This window comes from Scyliorhinus torazame, chromosome 1, assembly GCF_047496885.1.
Source record: "Scyliorhinus torazame isolate Kashiwa2021f chromosome 1, sScyTor2.1, whole genome shotgun sequence".
Taxonomy (NCBI): Eukaryota; Metazoa; Chordata; class Chondrichthyes; order Carcharhiniformes; family Scyliorhinidae; genus Scyliorhinus; species Scyliorhinus torazame.
In genome coordinates, this window is record NC_092707.1 from 155,212,160 (window position 1) to 155,238,586 (window position 26,427).

General features: G+C 44.5%; 1 protein-coding gene across 2 annotated transcripts; it reads left to right on the plus strand.

The window, feature by feature from the left end:
• Positions 1 to 3,904: 3,904 nt before the first annotated feature.
• On the plus strand, positions 3,905 to 24,241 carry paqr7b (progestin and adipoQ receptor family member VII, b). 2 transcript variants are annotated; one of them, XM_072501043.1, is made up of 3 exons: positions 3,905 to 4,000; positions 4,187 to 4,281; positions 21,954 to 24,241. In XM_072501043.1, exon 3 carries the CDS (start codon positions 21,986 to 21,988, stop codon positions 23,042 to 23,044), a length of 1,059 nt encoding a protein of 352 aa, XP_072357144.1. In that variant the 5' UTR covers positions 3,905 to 4,000; positions 4,187 to 4,281; positions 21,954 to 21,985; the 3' UTR covers positions 23,045 to 24,241. The 2 variants fall into 2 exon arrangements, with proteins under 2 accessions (XP_072357144.1, XP_072357145.1); XM_072501044.1 differs by having other exon boundaries at positions 3,920 to 4,026.
• Positions 24,242 to 26,427: the final 2,186 nt, after the last annotated feature.

Here is a 26,427-nt window from a genome sequence, read left to right on the forward strand (position 1 = left end):
AACGTACATAGCTCCACCCTGAGAGGCGGGGTACAAGAACCAATGCCATCCCAGCAGCCTTCACTTTCTGTATCGAAGCTGCTGGGTACAGTTCTAGCTGATTAAAGCCTATTAGTTATGACTCACCTTGTCTCGAGAGTAATTGATTGTGCATCAGGTATTTCTAAAACAAAACCTTATTATAAATACAATATTAAACTTCTAACTTCACACCCGAAAAAGAACAGCTTATAATTAACGTTATCACTCAATTTCCCATTAAACAACAAGAAAAGAAACATGTAGCTGTCAATCTATCTTAAAAATAAGCAGGGCATACAGTAATACTTGTGGTACAGAGCAGATTTTGGCTCTGGTTAGAAACCCTTCAGACTCTAGCTGAATATCTTAAAATAATAATAAGAATCGCTTATTGTCACAAGTAGGCTTCAATGAAGTTACTGTGAAAAGCCCCTAGTCGCCACATTCTGGAGCCTGTTCGGGGAGTCCGGTATGGGAATTGAACCCGCGCTGCTAGCCTTGTTCTGCATTACAAGCCAGCTGTTTAGCCCACTGTGCTAAACCAGCCCCTGCTGCTTCAACTTGGTTGTTTCAGCCTCTTGTCTTCAGACAAGACTTCTCTGCTTTTCAAATATTATTTCTTTTTTTAAACTCTCCTACTGGGAAAGAAAACTGACTTTACTTGTGGCCTAACAAAAACAAAGCATGCCAGATCAGATTTCACTTCCAAAAGCCTTTCTACAAAACTCTGTCCATAGTTTTCTCTAAAACTGCCTCTCTCCATAGCTTCTCAAAATGACTCTCTGCCTTTCTTGGCACCACCCAGCAAGATCCTCATCTACCCAAACTAAAAAACAAATTGACTTTCCAGGGACTGAAAGCACATTAACTCCACAGGGACTTCCCCAGGCAAACCACCATGCATTAACCCAGACTGAAAAGCATATTCCTTTGTCAATTTCACCTGCTAGCTGCTAAAGCCATCTAGGTCCTGCAGAACAGATTTTTTTTAAATGGCCATTACAGTAAAACACATCCAACCCCAGGCTTTTAACCCTTAAATTGCCCAATATCTTTATAAACCAATTTCCTAAAATCTTCCAATTGTCACATCCTCCAATTGTCTTTTTTTGCCTCTTATGATTTGCCAGACTCTGTGCATTATCCAGCATTTTCTGTTTTATTTCAGATTTCCAACAACCACAGTATTTTGCTTTTATTTAAAGAGGTATTAGGATGGGCAGCACGGTAGCATAAGTGGATAGCACTGTGGCTTCACAGCGCCAGGGTCCCAGGTTCGATTCCCCGCTGGGTCACTATCTGTGCGGACTCTGCATGTTCTCCCCGTGTCTGTGTGGGTTTCCTCCGGGTGCTCCAGTTTCCTCCCACAGTCCAAAGATGGGCAGGTTAGGTGGATTGGCCATGATAAATTGCCCCTTCATGTCCAAAAAGGTCAGGTGGGGTTATTGGGTTACGGGGATAGGGTGGGAATGAGGGCGTACGTGGGTTGGTGCAGACTCGATGGGCCGAATGGCCTCTTTCTGCACTGTATGTTCTATGGGTGACCAAAGGTTTGGTCTTAAGGAGAGATGTAGAAGTTCTCAGGAGTCTGCCAGTAATTATTGGGAATCCCCCAAAATACACCATAATTATGGGGGAATCCTAGGAACATCTCAATAAACACAAAGGGTCCAAGAATACATCAGCACTTACAGGAGATGCCGGGAGTGTAGACCTGGAAATATATGAAATACTAGATGGTGCTCCTACACAAAATAGATTTAAAATCAGCTTCTGAATCCAATGAGTTAAAAAGACATTTATATACCTTTTGGAACCTTGGAACATCTCAAAGTTCTTTACAGACAAGTACTTTTCAAGTGTAGTCACTTGTAAAATATAATTAACAAGGCCCACAATGCGTGCTCTCCCACAAACAGCAGAGGTAATGAAGATCATCAATGTTTGTGATATTGCTAAAGTGATAAATATTGATCGGAGAACAGAGAGAATGCATCTACCAGTTTTTTGTGTATTTCAGATTTATTTGAGGCCGTGTGCTGGGAAGTTTTTAATATTCTTCCAAAAGGGCAGGCGGTGTCAGTCTCAGCATCCTCTCACCCGAAGAGATAGCACACCTCACATTGCGGCTGTCTCACATTAGTTATAAAACGGGTTAGATCATTAGGCCGGAGTATTATTCCCCTCCTGGATGCACTTATCCATACCGGGACACAATTATCTTTGGCCAAGTGCTGCTTCGAAAGGTTAGTCATGGCATGAATCAACTCTAGCCTCCCGGATTGCCTTGATCCACTACAGTTCACCTACCGCTGCAACAGGTCCACAGCAGACGCCATCTCCATGGCCCTGCACTGTACCCTGGAACGCCTAGATAATAAAGACACCTATGCCAGACTCCTATTTATCGACTACAGTTCAGCCTTCAACACCATCATTCCTACGAAACTCATCTCCAAACTCAGTGGCCTTGGCCTCAGCTCCTCCCTCTGCGACTGGATCCTGAACTTTCTAACCCACAGGCCACAATCAGTAAAGATAGGAAACAACACCTCCTCCACGATCATCCTCAACACCGGTGCCCCACAAGACTGTGTCCTCAGCCCCCTACTATACTCCTTATACACCTATGACTGTGTGGCCAAATTTCTCTCCATCTCTATTTTCATATTTGCTGATGACACCACCGTAGTGGGTCGGATTTCAAACAATGACGAGACAGAGTACAGGAATGAGATAGAGAATCTGGTGAACTGGTGCGATGACAATAATCTCTTCCTCAATGTCAACAAAACGAAGGAGATTGTCATCGACTTCAGGAAGTGTAGTGGAGAACATGCCCCTGTCTACATCAATGGCAACAAAGTAGAAAGTCGAGAGCTTCAAATTTTTAGGTGTACAGATCACCAACAGCCTGTCCTGGTCCCCCCATGCCGACACTATATTTAAGAAAGCCCACCAACGACTCTACTTTCTCAGAAGACTAAGGAAATTTGGCATGTCAGCTACGACCCTCACCAACTTCTACAGATGCACCATAGAAAGCATTCTTTCTGGTTGTATCACAGCTTGGTATGGAGCCTGCTCTGCCCAAGACCGCAGGAAACTATAAAAGGTTGTGAATGTAGCCCAGTCCATCATGCAAACCAGCCTCCCATCCATTGACTCTATCGATAATTCCCACTGCCTCAGAAAGGCAGCCAGCATAATTAAGGACCCCACGCACCCCGGACATACTCTCTTCCACCTTCTTCTGTCAGGAAAAGATACCAAAGTTTGAGGTCACGTACCAACCGACTCAGCTTTTTCCCTACTGCCATCAGACTTTTGAATGGACCTACCTCGTATTAAGTTGATCTTTTCACTACACCTTGCTATAACTGTAACATTATATTCTGCAGTCTCCCTTTCCTTCCCTATGTACGGTATGCATTGTTTGTACAGCATGCAAGAAACAGTACTTTTCACTGGGTAATATATGTGACAATAATAAATCAAAGTGGCCATTTCTGCTTGTGTGCGTTTGTGTGCCCAGTGACAAGAGTGGCTTATCACCAACTTGTTATATATTAATCAAGTGCAGGGAGTGGAGGGTGGGGGAAGGAGTAGTTTAAAAACATAACTTTTGGCAGACACATTTGCAGAAGCATATCTCCTTGCCGCACCCTTACATCCAGCCCCGAGCCCTTGCTCTTTTGTTGCGCGGTGACACCCAAGTGGTACGAATGGCTGGGCGGCGCCTCCTCGCCGGCCCCGCCCTCGCAGGGGTAGCTGATTGGCGGCGTGACGGAAGTGGCAGACTGCGGATTGGCTGCAATCGGGAGGGTGATTGACGGGTCGGAGTTGATTGACAGGATGCGCCCGGGATTTGGGAGGCGGTGTATCAGATCGGAGGCGGGGGATACAGTGTATCAAGCGGCAGAGAAGTACCGAGTGGATTAGCACTCAGGCCGAGATACAGTCGGAAGCGCCCTGAACGGTACCGATGGCACTCAGCAATTAGACGTAACCCCTTTCATTTAAAATGGGCAGCAAAAAAGTTTAACCCACAATAGAAAACTCTGGAACATCTTCCTGTTTATTTATTGCAATATTATCAATTATTAATTGCATCTGTAATTAACAGTCGTTATTTCATTGGATGTTTTTATTTGGAAAATTGCAGGTGAATGTATTTTCGAAAATACCGGCGGCGGCTTTCGGAGCTGAGGTTCAGACCGAACTCTGCGCCTGGAAAGTGAGAGGGTTTCCAATAAACCGGTGAGTGTCCGAGCAATAGAAAATGTTGTTTCCTCTCTCTCTGCCTGGTAATTGACATTAACTGGGTGTCGCGACGCTAGTTCACAAACACCGATTTAATGGGCGAATTGTTTCCTTGCAAGCGTTAAATGTTTGTTTGGGTCTATCACCATGTAACTGGGAGAGGCAGGCGGCAACCCTTCCGGATAGCGCTGCAGGCTCCAGCATGATCGGTCTCCAGGGCTCTCCGCGAGCGAAACCTGGAAGAAAAACAACTCTTCATTTCTCTTTGAATATTTTGTGTGTTTTTGGCTGGGATCTGATGAAACTTCCAGAAATGCGACCCAAAGAGTTAAAAGAACTTGCATTCTGCTCACATTGCAGTATATGGGCGGGATTCTCTGGGCTCCCCACTGGCGTGTTTCTCGGCGGTAGAAGGCGGCCCGCCGTTGGTTGGCGACGGGGATCTTCTGGTCCCGCCGCTGTCCATGTGATTTCCTGTTGAATCCACCAGAAGAGCTGGAAGATTTCGATTACTTTTTTTTATTGAGGTCTGCGCACTTTGTAATAAAGGAAACCTGACAGCCAATTTGTGCACAACAATCTCCCACGAACAGCAAAGAGACTTTGGGTTGAGTGTCATGTGAGCTGAGGTACAGTGAAAAGTATTGTTCTGTGTACAGTCCAGACAGATTGTTCCATACATGAAAAAACATAAGGGATACTATAAATACACAATGTAAATACATAGGCATGGACATCGGGTGAAACATGCGGAGTGTAGTGCTACTCAGTAGAGTGATGCGTGGAGAGATCAGTTCAGTCCATAAGAGGGTCATTCAGGAGTCTGGTAACAGCAGGGAAGAAGCTGTTTTTGAATCTGTTTGTGCGTGTTCTCAGACTTTTGTATTTCCTGCTCGATGGAAGAAGTTGGAAGACTGAATAACCCTGTTAGGACGGGTCTTTGATTGTGCTGCCTGCTTTCCCATGACGGCGGGAGGTGTAGATGGAGTCAATGGATAGGAAACGGTTTCACGTGATGGACTGTGCTATGTTCACGACTCTGTAGTTTCTTGCAGTCTTGGGCCGAACATTTGTCAAACCGGGCTGTGATGCAGCCAGATAGGATGGTTTCTATGGTGCATTTGTAAAAATTGGTAAAAGCCAATGTGGACATGCTGAATTTCCTTAGTTGCTTGAGGAAATAGAGGTGCTTTTGTGATCATTGGGTCAATGTAGGTGGCCTTGGACAGATTGTTGGTGATGTGCATACCTAGGGATTTGAAGCTGTCAACCATCACTACCTCTGCCCCATTGATGGGGCAGCACGGTAGCCTTGTGGATAGCACAATTGCTTCACAGCTCCAGGGTCCCAGGTTCGATTCCAGCTTGGGTCACTGTCTGTGCGGAGTCTGCACATCCGCCCCGTGTGTGCGTGGGTTTCCTCCGGGTGCTCCGGTTTCCTCCCACAGTCCAAAGATGTGCAGGTTAGGTGGATTGGCCATGATAAATTGCCCTTAGTGTCCAAAATTGCCCTTAGTGTTGGGTGGGGTTACTGGGTTATGGGGATAGGGTGGAGGTGTTGACCTTGGGAGGGTGCTCTTTCCAAGAGCTGGTGCAGACTCGATGGGCCGAATGGCCTCCTGCACTGTGAATTCTATGAATTCTATGATTGATACAAACAGGGGTGTGTATGATACTTTGCTTCTTGAAGTCAAAGACCAACTCCTTAGTTTTGCTGACGTTGAGGGAGAGATTGTTGTTGTTACACCACACCACTAGGTTCTCTACCTCCCTCCTGTACTCTGACTCATCGTTGTTCAAAATCTGACCCACTGTGGTTGCGTCATCAGCAAAGCTGTAGATGGAGTTGGAGCCAAATTTTGCCACACAGTCATGTGTATATAGGGAGTATAGTAGGGGGCAAAGTACACAGCCTTGTGGGGCCCCTATATTGAGGACTGTTGTGGAGGACGTGTTGTTGTTTATCCTTACTGATGTGGTCTATGGGTCAGAAAGTCGAGGATCCAGTTGCAGAGAGAAGGGCCAAGTGCTAGGTTTTTGAGTTTTGCAATGAGCTTGGCTGGGATTATGGTGTTGAAGGTGGCTCTGGAGTCAAAGAATAGGTGTCTGATGTAAGGGCCCTTATTGTCGAGATGCTCCAGGGATGTTTAGGGCCAGGGAGATGGCGCTGGTTGTGGCTGTATGCAAAATGATCTTTGATGTTGGTTCAGGACACCAACGACAGCCCTCTTTTTTTTTTTTTTTTTTTGTTGTAGCAGTGCCTTGGGACCTTGATGATGCATGAGAATTTTAAAATGGAAGTGTTTGTGGATTTCACAGACATGTGTTCGTCATACAACAAAAACAGTTGGAAGCTGTAGTGGGGGTGAGGGTTTTATTCTGACTGGTTGAGCTAAAATGGGCTTAAGGGGACTGAACTTCCTCTGGATGTATCTTTCCCTTTTTAAGGAGTGGGTGACTGACTAAATATGGAAACAGTATGGGAATTGCCTCTTCTCCTGCTGCTCTTTAGCGAGCAGTCTGGTGATTGTATTCTTTAAAACACTTCATTTATCCCTCCAACAAGAATTGATTTATCCCCACCCTCGGGAAGCTGCTGTTCTGAGTGTTGGAGGGGCAGGGTGCACGTTGACCTCTCCTGCTGGTTTAGTCATAGATTCTGAAAGTGCAGAAGGAGGCCAGTTGGCCCATTGTCTCTGTGCTGGCTGTTTGAGAACTATCTAAAGAGTTCTACTCCCTTACTTTTTTACTATACCACTTTGTTTTTTATAATTTGCTGTGTTTATTCAATTCTTTTTTTGAAAGTGATTGAATTTGCTTCAACCATCCTTTCAAATTGTGCATTCCAGATCTCAATTACTCATTTGTATTTAAAAACCTGTGCTGTCTGATTGCTGTCTGTCATGCCAGTTGAAATACTTTCTACTATAATTATTTACTTCATTAATCATTTTGAACTTTTCTATTAAATTCTTTCACTTTTTCCACCCCCCCCCCCCTCTTTCCCATGCCACCAAAGCAGAATAACCCCAGTTTCCTAGTCCCTGCACATAGATGACATTCCTCATCCTGGTGTGTTGCGCCACCTTGATCCGATGGTCTCGGGTTTGATGCCTTCCGTATTTGATCACCTCCAGATGAGGAGGGATTCTGGACACTACACTTGGTCTCCGCATCTCTTGACTAGGGGGTGTGGGGCGGGGCGGGGGGGGGGGGGGGAGGGATAATTGGCTGGGATTCATTCTATTCCCGATTTCCAGAAGGCCTTTGACAAGGTGCCATATTGTTGGCTCTTAAATAAGTAAGAGCCCATGGTGTTATGGGCAAGATACTGGCATGGATAGAGGATTGGCTGACTGGCAGAAGGCAGAGAGTGGGGATAAAGGGGTCTTTTTCAGGACAGCAACTGGTGACTAGTGGTAAAATAACTGAAAAGATGTGTAGTCTCGGCTCATAGATAAAGATTAGTTGGCTGAGGGAGGGAGAAACAGAGAGAGTTTGTTATACAAACACATCAGGAGAAAGCCATCCCACCAGGGCAGAAGTATCTGCACGTTGCCTTCCTCCCATTCCCTCACCATGTGTCAAGGTCCTTTATGCAAGTAGTTGATATTAAAGCACCGAAAATCTTCATAATGTTTTTCTATTTTTAATTTTCGTATTTCAATCAGTCAAATCTTGGGCTGAAGATTTTCAATTCTTTTATTTGGCATTGCATAAAAGGGGTTCCGAACACCTGAGGTGCATCATAATTAACTCTGTATTTTCTGTTTTGCCTCCCCCACCTACATTGGGCGGGATTCTCGGGCCGTATTCACCCAGCGACCGGAGAATCCCGCCCGAGGTCAATGGATTTCTCCATTGTACATGACTCGCCTGTGGCATTGTGGTGGGCAGGGTGGGAGAATGCAGCCCATTCAGAATGCATTGCACTGCATTGTGGTCAGTGCTGTAGCATGCCACAATTTGACAATGGTTTCATGGTCATCATTCGGTAATTGGATGCTGGTAGCTTGGGCTACTTAAGGCATGAACATGAGTAAATTCAAAATTGATGTTAGAAATCAAAAATCTTTATTTAAAGATTGATAAGATTTCATAATAACTGAATCAGACACAGCAGGAAAATTCAAAATACAGTTTCAAAGTTTTTAAGGAGGAAATTTGAGAGCGTAAGCAAGAGAGAGGCACAGCTGTAAATGAAGGGAAACTTCTTCAAATGTCTGATGTTTGGTAACCAATGGGCACAGAATTAGTGGGATTGAGAAAAGAACTAAAGGCGATGTGAGGGAAAACGTTTTATGCAGTGATTGGTTTGGATGTGGAATGCATTTTCCAACAGTAATGAATGCAAATTCCAGTAGTTTTCTTCAAAACAAAATTGGATAAATACTTGAGGGAGAAAACAATTGCATAGATATGAGGTTAGAGCAGAAAAGCTGGATAAGCTGCTTTGCTCTTGGAACAGCCTGGACTCACTGAGCGAATGGCTGCCTCCTGTGCTATGTACTTTAAGTGTGAGAGAATTGGCATGTGGACGCCACACAGGAGACCAAATGCAAACTGCTATCTGTGTGTTAGTCGTTTTTTAAAGCTCGATTAGGTTACGAGATGGTGCATTTTCATTTTAATGAATACAAGAAGAAAATATAATACCCTCATGTAAAAGACAGTTATTTGCATGTCTGTCTGCAACCAGAGCATTTACTTACAGTAAGCATGGTTTTTGTGACTTTGGCAAAGATTAAATACTTCTCTTGATATATTTTGAGCAGGATTCTCCATCCCGCCGGTCCCATTTTCTGGTGTGGCACACACCCACCTGCAGCGGGATTCTCCGTCGGGTTTCCCATTGTGGGCATGCCCACGCCGTCGGGAAGTCCGCGGGTGTGAGTGCACTGCCCGTGAAATGGAGGATCGCGCCGACTGAGAATCCAGCCCCATGTGTATTCCCTCATCATTCTCTGGCATGAACTCTTTCTTTGAACCTGGTCTCCTTTGAATTGCATGTCATTTCTTTTGTGTCAACATATTCTGGCTTTGTAAAATTGAATTATGAAGTAAGACTTGATAATTGCCTTGAGCATTTTGCCTAAAAATAGGTGGGGCTGCAGGAGCTTCAGCCAGTCCTTGTCCAACAGGTTTGAGATTCTTGCACACTGTGTGGCCGGGAACAGGGACTGCAGGGCGAATGAGCAAACTGACTGCAGCACCATGGCACAGGGAGATGTTCAAGTGGGGGGAGGGGGCGGAGAGAAAAGAAATGTAGCCGTAATTGGTGGTGGTATAGTTAGGGGGATTGACACTGTTCTTTGTGACCAGGATCATGAAACCCAAAGGTTGTGTTGCCTACCTGGTGCTCAGGTTCAGGGTTCTCACCTGGGCTGCAGAGGAACTTGGGAATGGGAGGGTAAAGATTCAGTTGTCAGGGTCCATGTAGGTACCAAGACCTGGGTGGAACAAGGACAGAGGTCCTGCTGAGGGAGTATGAACAGCTAGGAGCTATAAAAAGCAGAACCAAAAAGATAATCTCTGGATTCTGACCTGAGCCACAACCTAATTGGTACAGGGTCAATAAGATTAAGGAGGTAAATGCATGGCTCAAAGATTGGTGTGGGAGAAATGGGTTTGAATTCATGGGATATTGGCACCATTATTGGAGAAGAGGGGACCTGTTCCGGTGAGATGGTCTTTATCTGAATCATGCTGGGACCAGAATCCTGACGAATCGTAGAACTAGGGCTTTAAACTAAATAATGGGGTGACAGGGTTCAGTTGTATGAAAAATTAGAAAATCAAGTTAAGGAGAAGGTAGAAATGCAGGTTAATGGCGAGGACTTTAAAAAAGTTAAAGGGGCCGAGGGCTCAGGAGAGATTAGTAGAGAACATTTAATAGAACAGAGAGTATAGAAGGTGTCAGGATTCTAACTTCAGGCAGATCAAAAAAGGGGACAAATACAAGAAGCGGAGGGCGGCCAATGCAGGACTGAGGGTGTTGTATCTAAATGAACGCACTATATGAAACAAGGTAAATGAGCTTGTTGCACAGGTTGAAATTGGCCGGTGTGATCTTGTGGGCATCACAGAGACGTGGCTGCAAGGGGATCAGGGCTGGGATCTAAATATCCAAGGATATGTGTCCTATTGAAAGGACAGACAGATGGGCGGAGGGGGTGGGTTGCATTGTTAGTAAGGAATTAAATAAAATCAATAGCAAGAGGCGATATAGGATCAGGAGGCATAGAATCTCTGTGGGTAGAGTTGAGGAATCGCAAAGGAAAAAAGACCCTGATGGGAGTTATGTACAGGCCGTCTCGCAGTAGTTGGGATGTGGGGCAGAAAATAAATCGGGAGATAGAAAAGTCAAGGCAATATTACAAAAATCATGGGGGACTTCAACATGCAGGTGGACTGGAAAAATTAGGTTGACAGCGGATCCCAAGAAAAGGAATTTGTGGAATGTATACAAGATGGTTTTTTGGAGCAGCCAATAGGGAACAAGCAATTCTGGATTCGATGATGTGTGATGGGACAGACCTGATTAGGAAACTTAAGGTGAAGGAGCCCTTCGGGGGCAGTGACCACAATATGATAAAATTCATCCTGCAGTTTTAAAGAGAGAAGTTAGAATCAGATGTCATAGAACATTACAGGCCCTTCGGCGCTCGATGTTGCGCCGACCTGTGAAACCACTCTAAAGCCCATCTACACTATTCCCTTATCGTCCATATGTCTATCCACTGACCATTTGAATGTCCTTAGTGTTGGCGAGTCCACTACTGTTGCAGGCAAGGCATTCCACGCCCTTACTACTCTCTGAGTAAAGAACCTACCTCTGACAGCTGTCCTATATCTATCTCCCCTCAATTTAAAGCTATGTCCCCTCGTGCTAGACATCACCATCCGAGGATATTACAGTTAAATAAAGCCAATGACAAAGACATGAGGGAGGAGCTGGCCAGAGTTGATTGGAAGGGGAGCCTAGCAGGGAAGACAGTGGAACAGTAATGGCAGGAATTTTGGGGGGTTATTCGGGATGCACAACAGAAGTTCATCCTCTCAGCGCCGAGGTCCCAGGTTCGATCCTGGCCCTGGGTCACTGTCAGTGTGGAGTTTGCACATTCTCCCCGTGTCTGCGTGGGTCTCACCCCTGCAACCCACAGATGTGCAGGTTAGGTGGATTGGCCATGCTAAATTGCCCCTTAATTGGAAAAAAAAGTAATTGGGTACTCTAAAGTTATTATAAAAAAAGAAATTTGTCCCAAGGAGGAGGAAACGTGCTGAGGGGAGGATGAGGCAGCCATGGCTGACAAGGGAAATCAAGGATAGCGTAAAAGCAGAATAAAAGCATATAAGGTGGTGAGGATTAGTGGAAAGCCAGAGGATTGGGAAGTCTTTAAAAGCAAGCAGAGGACAACTGAAAAAGCAGTGAGGGTGGAGAAGGTGAAATATGAGTGTAAGCTAACTGGTGATATAAAAGAAGATAGAAAGAGTTTCTTTCAATATATAAAAGGTAAGAGAGAAGCAAGAATAGAAATTGAACCACTGGAAAATGAGGCTGGAGAAGTAGTAATAGGAAACAAAGAAATGACAGAGGAACTGAATAGTTACTTTGCATTCAATCTTCATGGTGGAAGACACCAGTGGGATACCAGAAATTTGGAGAACCAGGGGGCAGAGGTGAGTGTAGTGGCCATCACTAAGGGGAAGGTTCTGGGAGAACTGAAAGGTCTGATGGTGGATAAATCACCTGGAAGGGGTTGGATTTCACACCAGGGTTCTAAAGGAGATAGCTGAGGCGATTGTGGGGTCATTGCCGGTGATTTTTCTGGAATCACTGGAGTCAGGGAGGTCTCAGAGGACTGGAAAACGGCTAATGTAACATCCCTGTTTAAGAAGGGAGGGAGGCAGAAGACGAGAAATTATAGGCCGGTTAGCCTGACTTCGGTCATTGGTAAGATTTTAGAGTCCATTCTTAAAATTGAGGTTGCGGAGTACTTGGAAATGCATGATAATATGGGACTGAGTCAGCACGCTTCATCAAGGAGAGGCCATGTCTGACAACTCTGATACAATTCTTTGAGGAGTTAACAAGGAAGTTAGACAAAGGAGAACCAGTGGACACGATCTATTTATATTTCCAGAAGGCCTTTGACAAGGTGCCATATTGTTGGCTCTTAAATAAGTAAGAGCCTATGGTGTTATGGGCAAGATACTGGCATGGATAGAGGATTGGCTGACTGGCAGAAGGCAGAGAGTGGGGATAAAGGGGTCTTTTTCAGGACAGCAACTGGTGACTAGTGGTGTGCCTCGTGTCAGTGTTGGGACCATACTACAGTATTGAGGAAGCAGGGGGGCTGCAGAAGGACTTGGACAGATTAGGAGAGTGGGCCAAGAAGTGGCAGATGGAATACAATGTGGAAAAGTGTGCGGTTCTGCACTTTGGTAGGAAGAAAGGAGGCATTGACTATTTTCTAAATGGGAAAAGGCTTAGGAAATCAGAAGCGCAAAGAGATTTAGGAGTCCTGGTTCAAGATTCTCTTAATGATTACGTGCAGGTTCAATCGGCAGTTAGAAAGGCAAATGCAATTTTAGCATTCACATCAAGAGGCTGTGGAGTCCAAAGTCCTTCTAAAATACAACAGCAAGGATGTATTTCTGAGGTGCATAAGGCTCTGGTCCGACCCCATTTGGAGTTTTGTGAGCAGTTTTGGGCCCCATATCTAAGGAAGGATGTGCTGGCCTTGGAATGGGTCCAGAGGAGGTTCACGGGGCGGCACAATGGTTACCACTGCTGCCTCACAGCTCCAGGGACCCAGGTTCAATTCCAGCCTTGGGTGACTGTCTGTGTGGAGTTTGCACTTTCTCCCTGTGTCTGTGTGGGTTTCCTCCGGGTGCTCCGGTTTCCTCCCACTCTCCAAAGATATGCAGTTAGATGGATTGGCCATGATAAATTGCCCCTTGGTGTCCAATGGTTAGGTGGGGTTGCTGGGTTACGGGGATGGGGTGAAGGTGTGGGCTTAAGTAGGGTGCTCTTTCAAGGGCCGGTGTAGACATGATGGACGAATGGCCTCCTTCTGCACTGTAAATTCTATGATATGCTTGAATGACCCCTGGAATGAAGGACTTGTCATATGAGGAGCGGTTGATGACTTTGGGTCTGTACTCGTTGGAGTTTAGAAGGATGAGGGGGGATCTTATTGAAACTTACAGGATATTGAGAGGCCTAGATAGCGTGGACGTGCAGAAAATGTTTCCATTAGTAGGAAAAACTAGAACCTGAGGCGGCAGGCTCAGACTGAAGTGATCCTTTAAAACTGAGATGAGGAGGAATTCCTTCAGCCAGAGGGTGGTGAATCTGTGGAACTCTTTGCCGCAGAAGGCTGTGGAGGCCAAAGCACTGCATGTCTTTAAGAGGTTCTTGATTAATAAGGGGATCAGGAGTTATGGGGAGAAGGCAGGAGAATGGGAATTAAAAACATATCAACCATGATTGAATGGCGGCGCAGACTTGATGGGCTGAATGGCCTAATTCTGCTCCTCTGTCTTATGGTCTTCTGAAAAATCTTGAATCTATCAATGCCAATCAATGAGTTATTAAATGTGACTTACTTGTGGGTTTGATGTCTAAATTGAAAATAAGGGTTTTCCTTCCCCTGCCTCTGCTCTTCTCTACTGCATGCTCACTCACTATTCCTCAACCCCATATTTCCCAGGCTCGTTTGAATAATGCACTGTGGTGTACTAGTGGAACATCAAGGTGCCATATTCAGTCGTTGATTTTGGGTGTTTGTTGATCTCTGGTTTGGAACTACAGTGTACTGGAGATGGGGAAATAAGTCTATATTCCTGCCTCTGATTGCAATTCTCTTTCGGTCTTTCCTTGGTTACCACACTCCTTTTCTCGTGCTGCAACATACTGCTGTTTACAAGCTGATGTAGGGCTGAGCAACCAAAAAGCACCCTGCTGAACTGGTTAAACTGGCTTTCACATGAGTGATGAAACGGGCAATGTATGGGTGGGTTGCCTGAATTTGTGGAAGCAACTTCAGTACCAGACATAGCTTTCAGCAGAGATGTTGAGAAGGTCTTGAAGGAACACGGGCGAAAAGAAAATTGCTCCCTCTTAAATATTTGGGAATTATAACTTGGAAAAAAATTATGTTTTGTGTTATGGATGGGTAATCTCAATACCTGCAAAGACCAACATTGTGATAGGTTCCAGTCAGACATGCCAACATTTCCACTGTCCTACACATGATAAATTGCTTGCTGTTGTGTGGAGAGGAATAAATTGATGTACTGACAATTTACTACGGGCACAGTATGCAATTAATTGAAGTACAGTAACGTACCAGTCTCTGTGCCAACAGCTCCCAGTTCACATGTCCCTCCTTTTGGTTCCTTCCACGTGATACCAATCTCAACTATCGAGTTCATTAGTAAACCTTCAGTGATGTGTGTCATATGGATAGAGTGCAACAAATATAATTTTGTCTGCTACACGTGCAAGTCAGCAAACCTGAGGTTAAGGAAAAAGTTACACTTCTGCCATGTCGTTCGTGACCTGAGGACATCCCAAAGTGCTTAACAGCCAATGAAGTACACTTGAAATTTAGTCACTGTTGTAATGTAGAAAAGATGACAGTCATGTATCCATCTCCCAAAGACAATGAAGCAAAACTACAGATGAGCTGCTCATTGAAGGATACGTATTAACCAGGGCACAGGGGCAAACGCTCTTGCCCTTCCTTGAATAGTGGAATCCTTTCCACCCATTTCAGATGGCACATAGGGCCTAGGTTTAGCATCTCTGTTAGTGCACTACTGAGGGAATGATGCACTGGAGCATTAGCCTATGTTATGTGTTCCAGTCTCTGGAATGGGGACTTGAATCCATGACTGTCGAAGTCTGTTTGGGATGTTACCCATTTGGCCTGGAGTCGGTACCTGGGCTTTGACTGTCTCAGGTGGAAACTCAGCATTCTGCTGACTTGACTGTCTGGAAACCTGCTTGGTTAGGTAGATGCCTGTGTAGATCATATTGTTATTGAAGTGAGGCAGGCTGCCATGTCCTGAGGCTGGGAGTGCCATCGCATCTCACATGTGGACCTCCCCATCCCATTCCAAGAAGCAGATGCCAAACATACCAAATGTAAGTTTGAATATACAGCATAGGAATAAGCCATTTATCCAACTGGTCCTTGCTGGTTTTTATGCGCCACACGTGATTCCTCCTAACACTTGGCATCTCATTCCTATCAACATCACCTTGTTCCTTTCTCCTTTGTGTTTATCTAGCTCCATTTTGAATACATTTATACCATTCATCTCAACCATTTTGAAGTTTCTCCTGAATTCTATAGTGAATTTATTAGTGACTAACTAATATGACCCCTAGCTTTGGTCTCCTCACATGCATACATGGCTTTCCTACATCTACCTTACTGAGCTTCTTCATAATTTCCAAAACCTCTATCAGTTGAAGCCTTCGTCTTCTCTTGTCGAGAGAAAATAAACCTAGTTCACTGTTGGCACTGTTTTGTTCCTGTCTTTTTTTAGACAGACTTGCTTGGCAAAGATGCATGGGCAGGTTGAAAATCACAAATATGATATAAATGCAGATGATTTGCAAGGGCAGTCGGGTTTCAGTTGCATTGCAGAACCAGTTTGTGTTGTGCTGAGCCAATTATTTTTTTTATTAGTGTCATGAATAGGCTTACATTAACACTGCAATGAAGTTGAGGGCAGCACGGTGGCCCAGTGGTTAGCACTGCTGCCTCACGGCACCGAGGTGCCAGGCTCGATCCCAGCTCTGGGTCACTGTCCGTGTGGAGTTTGCACATTCTCCCCGTGTTTGCATGGGTCTCACCCCCACAACCCAAAGATGTGCAGGGTAGGTGGATTGGCCACGCTAAATTGCCCCTTAATTGGAAAAAATTTATTGGGCACTCTAAATTTAAAAAAACACACTGCAATGAAGTTACTGTGAAATCCCCCAGTCACCACACTACGGCGCCTGTCAGGTACACTGAGGGAGGATTCAGAATGTCCAAATCGCCGAACAGCAGGTCTTTCAGGACTTGCGGCTTTTGTATCAATGCTGTTGTTGCATATCTGTCCTTACCCAGTGGTTGTTTCACTTTTCAGGATTTCAAGTAATGGTGACTCACTTTTCCCAGTCTTTTTTTAAACTGTAAATGGGATCACCATTCTGTTAATTAGTTTATTTGAATAGCAGTAGCATGTTTTGATAAGATACTAAACCTTAATCTCTCTCCCAATGGTCTGTGATGGTCAGATATGTTCCTGATTTTTGCCCATCACGTTTGGGGGGGGGGGGGGGAGACTTGCATCACTGGACATCCGACAGCACATTACAGCCAATTGAAGTACCTTTGAAGTGCCGTAATCTTGGAAACACGGCAACTAACTTGCACTCCCCGAACTCCCACAGACAGCTGTGTGATGATGACTAGATAATCTGTATTTATCATGTTGATTGGATAAATAGTGGACAGGATCCCGGGGATAACCCCTGCCCCGCCCCCCCCCCCCCCCCCCCCCCTTTCGATAATAATGTTATGGGATCTTTTATATCCACCAAATAGGCAGATGGAGCCTTGGTTTAATGTTCTGTCCAAACTATGGCACCTCTGACGCTGCAGTACTGTAACGAATGACCTGCCTAGATGTTAATGCTGAAGCCCTGGAGCATCTAGTCATGTTGCTCTGGATATCATAAGTATGGGATACGCTTGATGGGCCATCTAATTTTGTCCTGCCCCTCAATGTCCAAGACCTAAAAAACACAATTTCAGTGCATCCCTTGCTGGTCTTTTGCTTGCACCAATCAAACTTGAGCTCATCCAAAACTCTGCAGCCCATGTTATAACTCTGACAGAAATCAGATTTTCTGGTTAGCTATAGATAAGATAGATAAAAGGTTTAAAATCCATCAAACTCGCACTGAGGCCTATTCACCCTTCACTCCTGTATTGATCTAAATTGGCTCCAGGTCTTGCAGTGCCTTGATTTTTAATCTTTCTCACATCCCTCCTGGTTACTTGTCCCTTCCTACTTCTCTAATCTTCTCCAGCCTAATAACCATTCCAATCTGAAAATGCTGGAAAATCTCAAAAGCTTTGACAAAGGGTCACATAGACTCTATACGTTAGCTCTTTTCTCTCCCTATAGATGCTGCCAGATCTGCCGAGATTTTCCAGCATTTTCTCTATGGTTTCAGATTCCAGCATCCGCAGTAATTTGCTTTTAACCATTCCAATCACCATGTTCCTCCAAATTTGACCATTTGTACATCCCCTAATTAAATCATTCCACTATTGGCAGTTGCGCCTCCATTCACATTGACTGTAAGCACTGGAATTCCTGCCCTAAACCCCTCTGGCTCTCTCCCTCTTATCCTTTTAAGGTGCTCCACACCAAGCACTATGACACAGATTCTGACCACTTGACCCAATATCTGCTTATGTTGTTCTGTGTCAAATGTTAGAACATAGAACAGTACAGGTCCTTTGGCCCACGATGTTGTGCTGACCATTTATCCTAATCAAGATCAACCTAACCAACACCCCTTCAATTTACTGTTGTGCATATGCCTGTCCAAGAGTCGCTTAAATGTCCCTAATGACGCTGACTCCACAACCTCCGCTGGCAGTGCATTCCATGCACCCACCACTCTCTGTGTAAAGAACCTACCTCTGACATCTCCCCGATATCTTCCTCCAATCACCTTAAAATTATTATCCCTCATGGCAGCCATTTCTACTCTGGGGAAAAGTCTCTGGCTATCCACTCTATCCATGCCTCTCATCACCTTGTACACCTCTAACAAGTCTCCTCTCTTCCTTCTTCGCTCCAGTGAGAAAAGCCCTAGCTCCTTCAACCTTTCTTCATAAGACATACCCTCCAGTCCAGGCAGCATCCTGGTAAATCTCCTCTCCACCCTCTCCAAAGCATCCACACCCTTCCTGTAATGACGTAACCAGAACTGGACACAATATTCCAAGTGTGGTCTAACCAGGGTTTTATAAAGCTGCAGTAAAACTCTTAAACTCAATCCCCCTGTTAATGAAAGCCAACACGCCATATGCTTTCTTAACAACCCTATCAACCTGGGTGGCAACTTTGAATGATCCATGTCCGTGGACCCCAAGATCCCTCTGTTCCTTCATACTTCCAAGAATCGTGCCTTTAACTCTGTATTCAGCATTCAAATTCGACCTTCCAAAATGATTCACTTCACATTTATCTAGGTTGAAATCCATCTGCCACTTCTCAGCCCAGCTCTGCATCCTGTCAATGTCCTGTTGTAACCTGCAACAGTCCTCAACACTATCTACAACTCCCCCAACCTTCATGTCATCGGCAAGCTTACTAACCGACCCTTCCACTTCCTCATCCAAGTCATTTATAAAAACCACAAAGAGCAGAGGTCCCAGAACAGATCCCTGCGGGATACCACTGGTCACCGACCTCCAGGCGGAATACTTTCCATGTTGTTTGGTAACGCTCCTGTGAAGCACCAATATAAAAAGTTGTAGAGCACCCAGAGGAAACCCACGTAGACACCGTATAACATTAACAATCAAAATTTACAATATGAGCAATGAACAAACATAGTCAATAAGTTGGATGTTTCGGAGGGTGTCAATTCCTGTGTGCTTATCAGCAAACCTCTGGTATCTGTCTGCTTTTTCATATTGACTTGAACCTCTGTTTTTGGTTGCATTTGTATGTCATCTGTTGTTGCCTCAACCGGAGTCGACATTGTGTTTCCAAGTTGAATCAGTGTTTAAAATACCTCAACTGAGGGTACTGTCTTCCACAGTTGTTTTTGGCTCTATCTGTTCGTTGTTGTAATGTTACGTTTGTCTGAATAATACCCACAATTGAATTGACTGTGAAGCATTTTGGGCATGTTGAGTATGTGAAAGGTCTGATATAAATGGAAGTTCTCTTGTCATTTTTGATAAGAGTAAAACTCCCTCTACACTGCCGTCAAACCTTCCCAGGGTAAATGTAACATAGGTTTGATATGCTTAAAACTACTCTACATCAGTGATGGACAACCTAGAGCAGTGTTTTTCCAACTTTATTTTTCCGGGGACCCATTTTTACCACCCGGCCAACCTTTGCCATCCACGCCGGCCAATCTTTGCGACCCATCCCGGCCAACATTCGCGACCCACCATTTTCTCTTACCTTTAATGCGAGAGATGAGCCTTCTTGGTCCTCATTTACTTGTTTGCTGCTGACAAAATGGAGGAATCACAATCGCGCCCAAAGCACGTGACGTCAATGTTCGGGGGGCATGACCTCTCTGCCTCCCTTCAGGCAGGAAGATTACATTGAATTTAAAAAAAAAATCTTCTCCTACATCTCCGATTGCGTAGATTCACGCGCAACAGCCGCAGCAGCCGGCTTTTAACTATGCCCGGAGACGGCCGTGACCATATACATAAATGCGGGCGCACTGCGCATGCGTGCCCACTCATCGGTGCACATGCGCAGAGGGGGGTACAGCGATGCAGTGGCCAGGGCAGGCGAATGAAGCCCCAATGCCGGTAGTAGTTGGAGAGGGTCTTAAGTTTCTCCTCGAGATTGGGGCACCCTTTAAAAACGGTGTGCCAACCTCTGTAGAGCCGGACTTGCATCGTCTTTAGGCCCGCCCCTCAAAACTGACGACACAAAACACACACCTCTGCTTGTCATTTTACAACCGAGTTGGCGTGACCCCGCTTTGCAGCCAGCGGGAACCTGGGCTGCACCTCATCAACGACAGAGGCAGGAAGAGACCTTTCATTGGCCGCTCAAGCAGCTCAATTGAGCTCTTGCAAAGTAGTTTGGTAGCGGGAAAATTTCAGGTATGCCTCCACCACCTCGCCCTCGCAAATGTACATATTTTCCACCTTCCTATGGGCCACCGTGCCTCCCAGCCTATCTCAAGCTGCCTGATAAAATCCAACATAGTGTGTTTGCATCCCACAATCAATTAAAATGTCTTGTCTTGTCAGTTCAGTAAGCTTACAGGAAAAACCTACCCAACAAGCAGTTACAAGGCATAAACACCCACAATGCATATCAAAGTGTTTCGTTATTCGAATACATGTTACGAACGTGGTTCTGCGCATGTGCAACGATGAGCGGGCACGCATGCGCAGTGTGCCTGCATTTTTTTATATGGTCGTGGCTGTCATTTTGAAGGCTGCTCACAGCTGCCATTGTTAAAAGCCGAATGCTGCGGCTGTTGCACGCAAATTTATGCAATCGGGAGCGTCGCAATGGACGGTTCCGGGTCGCGACACCAACTTGAAAATGCCTGACCTAGAGAGTGGGCTGTATGATTGGCCCTTCATCATCTCAGTGGGCCACAAGATTGAAACTAACCATGACCCATGAATATGGTTAAATTATTTTAATACAGGTCGACAATTTCATAAGTTATAGAAAATGCATAAGTATATACATATTAAAGAGCTGTCATCAACATCAAAAGGTAACCACCCCCCTTCCCACACACCCTGCCTCATGTGCTATCTATCTACTTTGCATATCAACTTTTCTGTGGTCTTTACAAACATGGATATTGGTTTGAAAGGGTTAATGAGGTGTGAGAATGTAATTATCACATGCAAATTGTGATGATTCATTCCTTGAGATGTTACTGATGATTTGGCTCTGTAGCAACCTGGATCAGTAGCTTCAACCAGAGCTTGTGTTGTGTCTAGATTTGCTGTTTGAAACAGACAGCCAGAAAACAAACACCGAAAAGGACATCCCTGCATTGATGTTGAAATCTGATCTTCCAAAGTGTTGAGGGAAATACATTACTGGGGCTGTGCAATTTTACGGAGTTGAGGTGGGGGGAATGCTGTAATTATGTGCAGTTTCAGGGGAAATTATAAGGTGTTAGAACATTGTGTGCACAGCTGTAAAAATCTCTTGATTAGCTGAAAGCCCACCATTTGATTCTAACCTCTAAAAACCCACTCCAGGTATCCATCTCTTTTTATTTCTCTTCCCTGCAACCTGCCTTTACAGAGAAAAAAAACACAATTCCATGACTGGTAACTTATTTTTAAAAAGGACCCGATGGGGAGGTTCTGTTATATAATAACAGCATTGATTATTTTTCATAATCTAATGCTATTGACACGTTTAAACCAAATTGCATTAAATATACACTGCTTAAAACATAGTGCAGAAACAAGCATTTGGCCCAGCCATTTCATGCTGACATTCATGTGCTACTTACGTCTCCTCTTGTCTTTCCTTGTCTAACTCGTTAGGTTTCCCCTTAAATGCATCTACGTTATTTGCCACAACTACTTCCTGCAATCTTGTCATTTTCTATGTAAAGATGTCTTCTGAATTCTCTTTGATTGCTGTTTGTTGAGTTTGCTAAACACACATTGGCTGCATTTCTGATCATACCACAGTTATTGCATTCCAAAAATATGTCTTTGGCTGTGAGGGACTTTGGGATCTCCTGGGGTTATGAACGGTGCTACCTATTTCCCCCTAAAGTGGGGTTGGCATTCAGCCTTAAGATGAGCACCTGCTGTTTTCAATTTTGAGTTATATTGACATTATTTCTCACTTATCCTATTAACTGGATTTTTTTTTGTGTTTAAAATTGCATATAGGTACCAGGTCATCTAACCACCCCAGTGTTACCATGGCAACAGTTGTGATGGAACGGATTGGCAGACTCTTCATCAATATCCAACAGATACGTCAGATCCCGAGGCTGGTGGAGCAGTCTATCCCCAGCCTGCCGTGCACAGTGAAGGATTGTGAAGTGCCGCAGATATTCCGGGAACCCTATATCTACTCGGGCTACAGACCCGTGGAGCATAACTGGCGTTACTACTTCTTCACGTTGTTCCAGCGGCACAATGAATCTGTCAATGTTTGGACCCACCTGATTGCTGCGTTGGTCATCATCCTCAAACTCCAGGCACTCTCTGAGACGGTGGCCTTCTTATCTGATCCCCATGCGCTACCACTATTGACCCTCTACCTGTCTGCCTTCACCTACTTGACTTTCAGCTCTCTAGCCCATCTCTTACATTCTCGCTCAGAATTTGCCCATTACTCCTTCTTTTTCTTGGACTATGTTGGCGTAGCCATCTATCAGTATGGTAGTGCTTTGGCCCATTACTACTACTCTATTGAAGTGGAGTGGTACCAATTAATCAAAACATTCTACCTCCCAATGGCTACCACGTTGGCTTGGATGACCTGTATGGGATGCTGCTACTCAAAATCCAATGCCAAAGTTCTGCATCCAAGGACACGCAAGCTCTACCAGGTAGTGCCAGCAGCCCTGGCCTACACGTTGGACATTAGCCCTGTGGTACACCGTATATACAATTGCCATTCTTCTGGCTGCACAGACTCCGCCATTTGGTTCCATGCAGGTCAGATCATCTTCTTCGTCATAAGTGCGCATTTCTTCTCTTGCCCTCACCCTGAGAAGTGGTTCTTGGGAAAATGCGACATTTTACTGCAGGGGCACCAGATTTTCCATGTGTTCATGGTCCTGTGCACCATGGCCCAACTGGAGGCCATCCACTTGGATTACAAACACAGGCGGCACTTCTACCAGGTCTTTCACAGGGACTGCACTTGGTCTGTGGTCACCAGCTTTGCATTGATCATCTCCTCCAGCATTGCCACAGCAGTTTACATGAGGCACCTCATCAAAATCAAACTTGCCAACAAGGAGCAATGAAGACTGCCACTTCTGAACATTGTATAATCTTTGTCTTCAGCACACCATCAATTGGTATGGGTGGGTGGTGGGAGGGGGATGGAGGTTGCAGACGATGGACAGAAGAGAAAGATGACCCTGTAGGCAGTGTGGCCAGAATTTGTAATCATGGTTTGAACTTGGCAACAATATCTTTGCAGTGGGACAGGCAGCAATTTTGGAAAACATTAAGCACTGCACAGAAATGTCACTGTAGCACTGATGATCTTCTATTTTGTGTAGGACACTCAACTTTAGATGTTGTGAATTCATTCGGACAGCACCAGCTATGTGAAACATACTAAACAGATTTGTTCAACAGGCGTTGATGAGTAGAGTTTAGGTGATTACCTTTTGGCTTTGGGTATTATTCAATATGCCAATGCTTAAAACCAGAACATGGAAAACAATGGGCCTAAATTGGCCATTTAACCCATCAACCATTCATTAATATGTCCAAATTCACATAATTCCTGTTGGCTTCATGTTTGTTTGCAATATTTAAAATGTTCAATAGTCCAGAGTTGAATATTCCTAAACTGTACCATTCCGATTTATGTTGGTTGACTGATTCATTGCCCAAATATGTACCAGAAGCCAAGGTTTCAGATTGGGAAAGAATGCAGTACTTTATTGTGTCATAGAGCTGGTGTTGGTCCGTGATCATTACTGTCCATTGCTCTACGGTACCATTTAGTGGTGGAAGGGAAGTACTGCAGCAAAACGGCACTGACAAAATTAGTGCATCTCATTTCTCTTACTGAACATTCTACTATTTCAACTTCTTACCAGCACACCCCACTCAACCCTTGATCAGTTGAATTGGAGACTTCTCCGTGGAGTTGCCCACAATGTTGGTGCCATTGCAAGGTTGGCTGATGTAATATCAACACCAGAGGAAGAAAAGGCGATTTCACCGTAAAAGTAGAAGGTGATTTCACGGTATAAATAATTTGAATGTTTACACAATTGGTTCCAAATGTGGGTGTGCAGTTTGAAAACCACTGTTTTCTACCATTGGTGCCAGATATCTTTTACAGAAAGTATTGATTGATTGCGCTGCTGTAATATTTGAGCCACCATAGGGAAGGCAGAAGAAGAAGACACTGCATTTATATAGTGCCTGTCATGACCCCATGATGTCCCATTGCATTTAATAAAAGATTTTATTGAAGTGTAGTCATTGTAATAAATTAGCAAGCTCAACTTGTGTACAGCACAAATGAGCAATATTATAAAGACCAGATAATCTGTTTTAGAAATGTTTGTTGGGGAATGAATAATAGCCAAGATACATGGGAGAAACTCCCTTTTTCACTTTGAAATAGTGCAATAAGATCTGTTCTGTCAGCATGAGGGCAGACTGGGTCTTGGATTAACATCTGAAGTTTAAAAACTCACCACTATTCTTAGAATTCCCCCTATACCAAAATGGGTCGATATTCTAAATGGTGAACAGGGATTCTCACTCCCTGACTCCTGTGCAGGCTTAGGTGGGTGCTATTCAGGTCAAACTATGTTTTCAAGTTATCCCCCGGTACAAGAATTTTACCTACTTACCACTTAGCATCGATATCCTGTGTCCTGCTTTGCTAAGTAAGTAAAGTAGGCTTTGTAAAAACCACTGTTTCAAGTTAAACTTTTAAGTTATTTTCTTATTATATTTTTTCTTTTAAAGGATGCAATCACTGTCTTTACAGAAAAGTAAAAAGATCTTGCTTCTGCATTCTCCTGGTTGGTTGAAGAGACCTTCAGGTCCACCTTGACAATCACTCTTCTTTAACTTTTGGTCTTCCTCAGATGGATTCGCTGTTCAGCTCGGTTGCTATGTTCTATTCTTCCCATGACTGAGCTATGCGAGCTGACTGTGCCCTCTGCTGGCCTCTGAGCTTCTCTTGGCCTCTCTGATTCCTTCTCTGCCTACCGTCCCCTTTCTCAGGGTTTATAGATGTTTAGAAATGTGGATCAGAAATTGGCTAGCTGAAAGAAGACAGAGGGTGGTGGTTGATGGGAAATGTTCAGAATGGAGTACAGTCACAAGTGGAGTACCACAAGGATCTGTTCTGGGGCCGTTGCTGTTTGTCATTTTTATCAATGACCTAGAGGAAGGCGCAGAAGGGTGGGTGAGTAAATTTGCAGACGATACTAAAGTCGGTGGTGTTGTCGATAGTGTGGAAGGATGTAGCAGGTTACAGAGGGATATAGATAAGCTGCAGAGCTGGGCTGAGAGGTGGCAAATGGAGTTTAATGTAGAGAAGTGTGAGGTGATTCACTTTGGAAGGAATAACAGGAATGCGGAATATTTGGCTAATGGTAAAGTTCTTGAAAGTGTGGATGAGCAGAGGGATCTAGGTGTCCATGTACATAGATCCCTGAAAGTTGCCACCCAGGTTGATAGGGTTGTGAAGAAGGCCTATGGAGTGTTGGCCTTTATTGGTAGAGGGATTGAGTTCCGGAGTCGGGAGGTCATGTTGCAGCTGTACAGAACTCTGGTACGGCCGCATTTGGAGTATTGCGTACAGTTCTGGTCACCGCATTATAGGAAGGACGTGGAGGCTTTGGAGCAGGTGCAGAGGAGATTTACCAGGATGTTGCCTGGTATGGAGGTAAAATCTTATGAGGAAAGGCTGATGGACTTGAGGTTGTTTTCGTTGGAGAGAAGAAGGTTAAGAGGAGACTTAATAGAGGCATACAAAATGATCAGGGGGTTGGATAGGGTGGACAGTGAGAGCCTTCTCCCGCGGATGGATATGGCTGGCACGAGGGGACGTAACTTTAAACTGAGGGGTAATAGATATAGGACAGAGGTCAGAGGTAGGTTCTTTACGCAAAGAGTAGTGAGGCCGTGGAATGCCCTACCTGCTACAGTAGTGAACTCGCCAACATTGAAGGCATTTAAAAGTTTATTGGATAAACATATGGATGATAATGGCATAGTGTAGGTTAGATGGCTTTTGTTTTGGTGCAACATTGTGGGCCGAAGGGCCTGTACTGCGCTGTATTGTTCTATGTTCTATGTTCTATATATTTTTCCAACAGTTATTAAGTTTTTATGACTTTATTGTAAAGTAACTTCTATTTCACTTGGATTGTAAAAGGTACCTTTAATCTGAATTTTTCTAACACAACTAAGTATTCATTTTGAGCATGACCTCATCTCATAGATCTCTGATTATATTGTATCCTTTATGATCTTCAAAAATGCTTTGATTTCAAAGTGGTGTGACTTTGATTCCTGTCATTTCTGTAGTTTTATGATAATCAAATTGTGTCCCCAGCTCATAATTTTGACTTTGATTTGGGTCTAATTTGTGTTCTCGTCGACACGTTGTCTCCAGCTTCCTTTATTCACCTGATGTCAACAG

Coding starts and splice junctions, on each gene's coding strand:
- paqr7b (XM_072501043.1), top strand. CDS start 21,986: ATGGCAACAGTTGTGATGGAACGGATTGGCAGACTCTTCATCAATATC.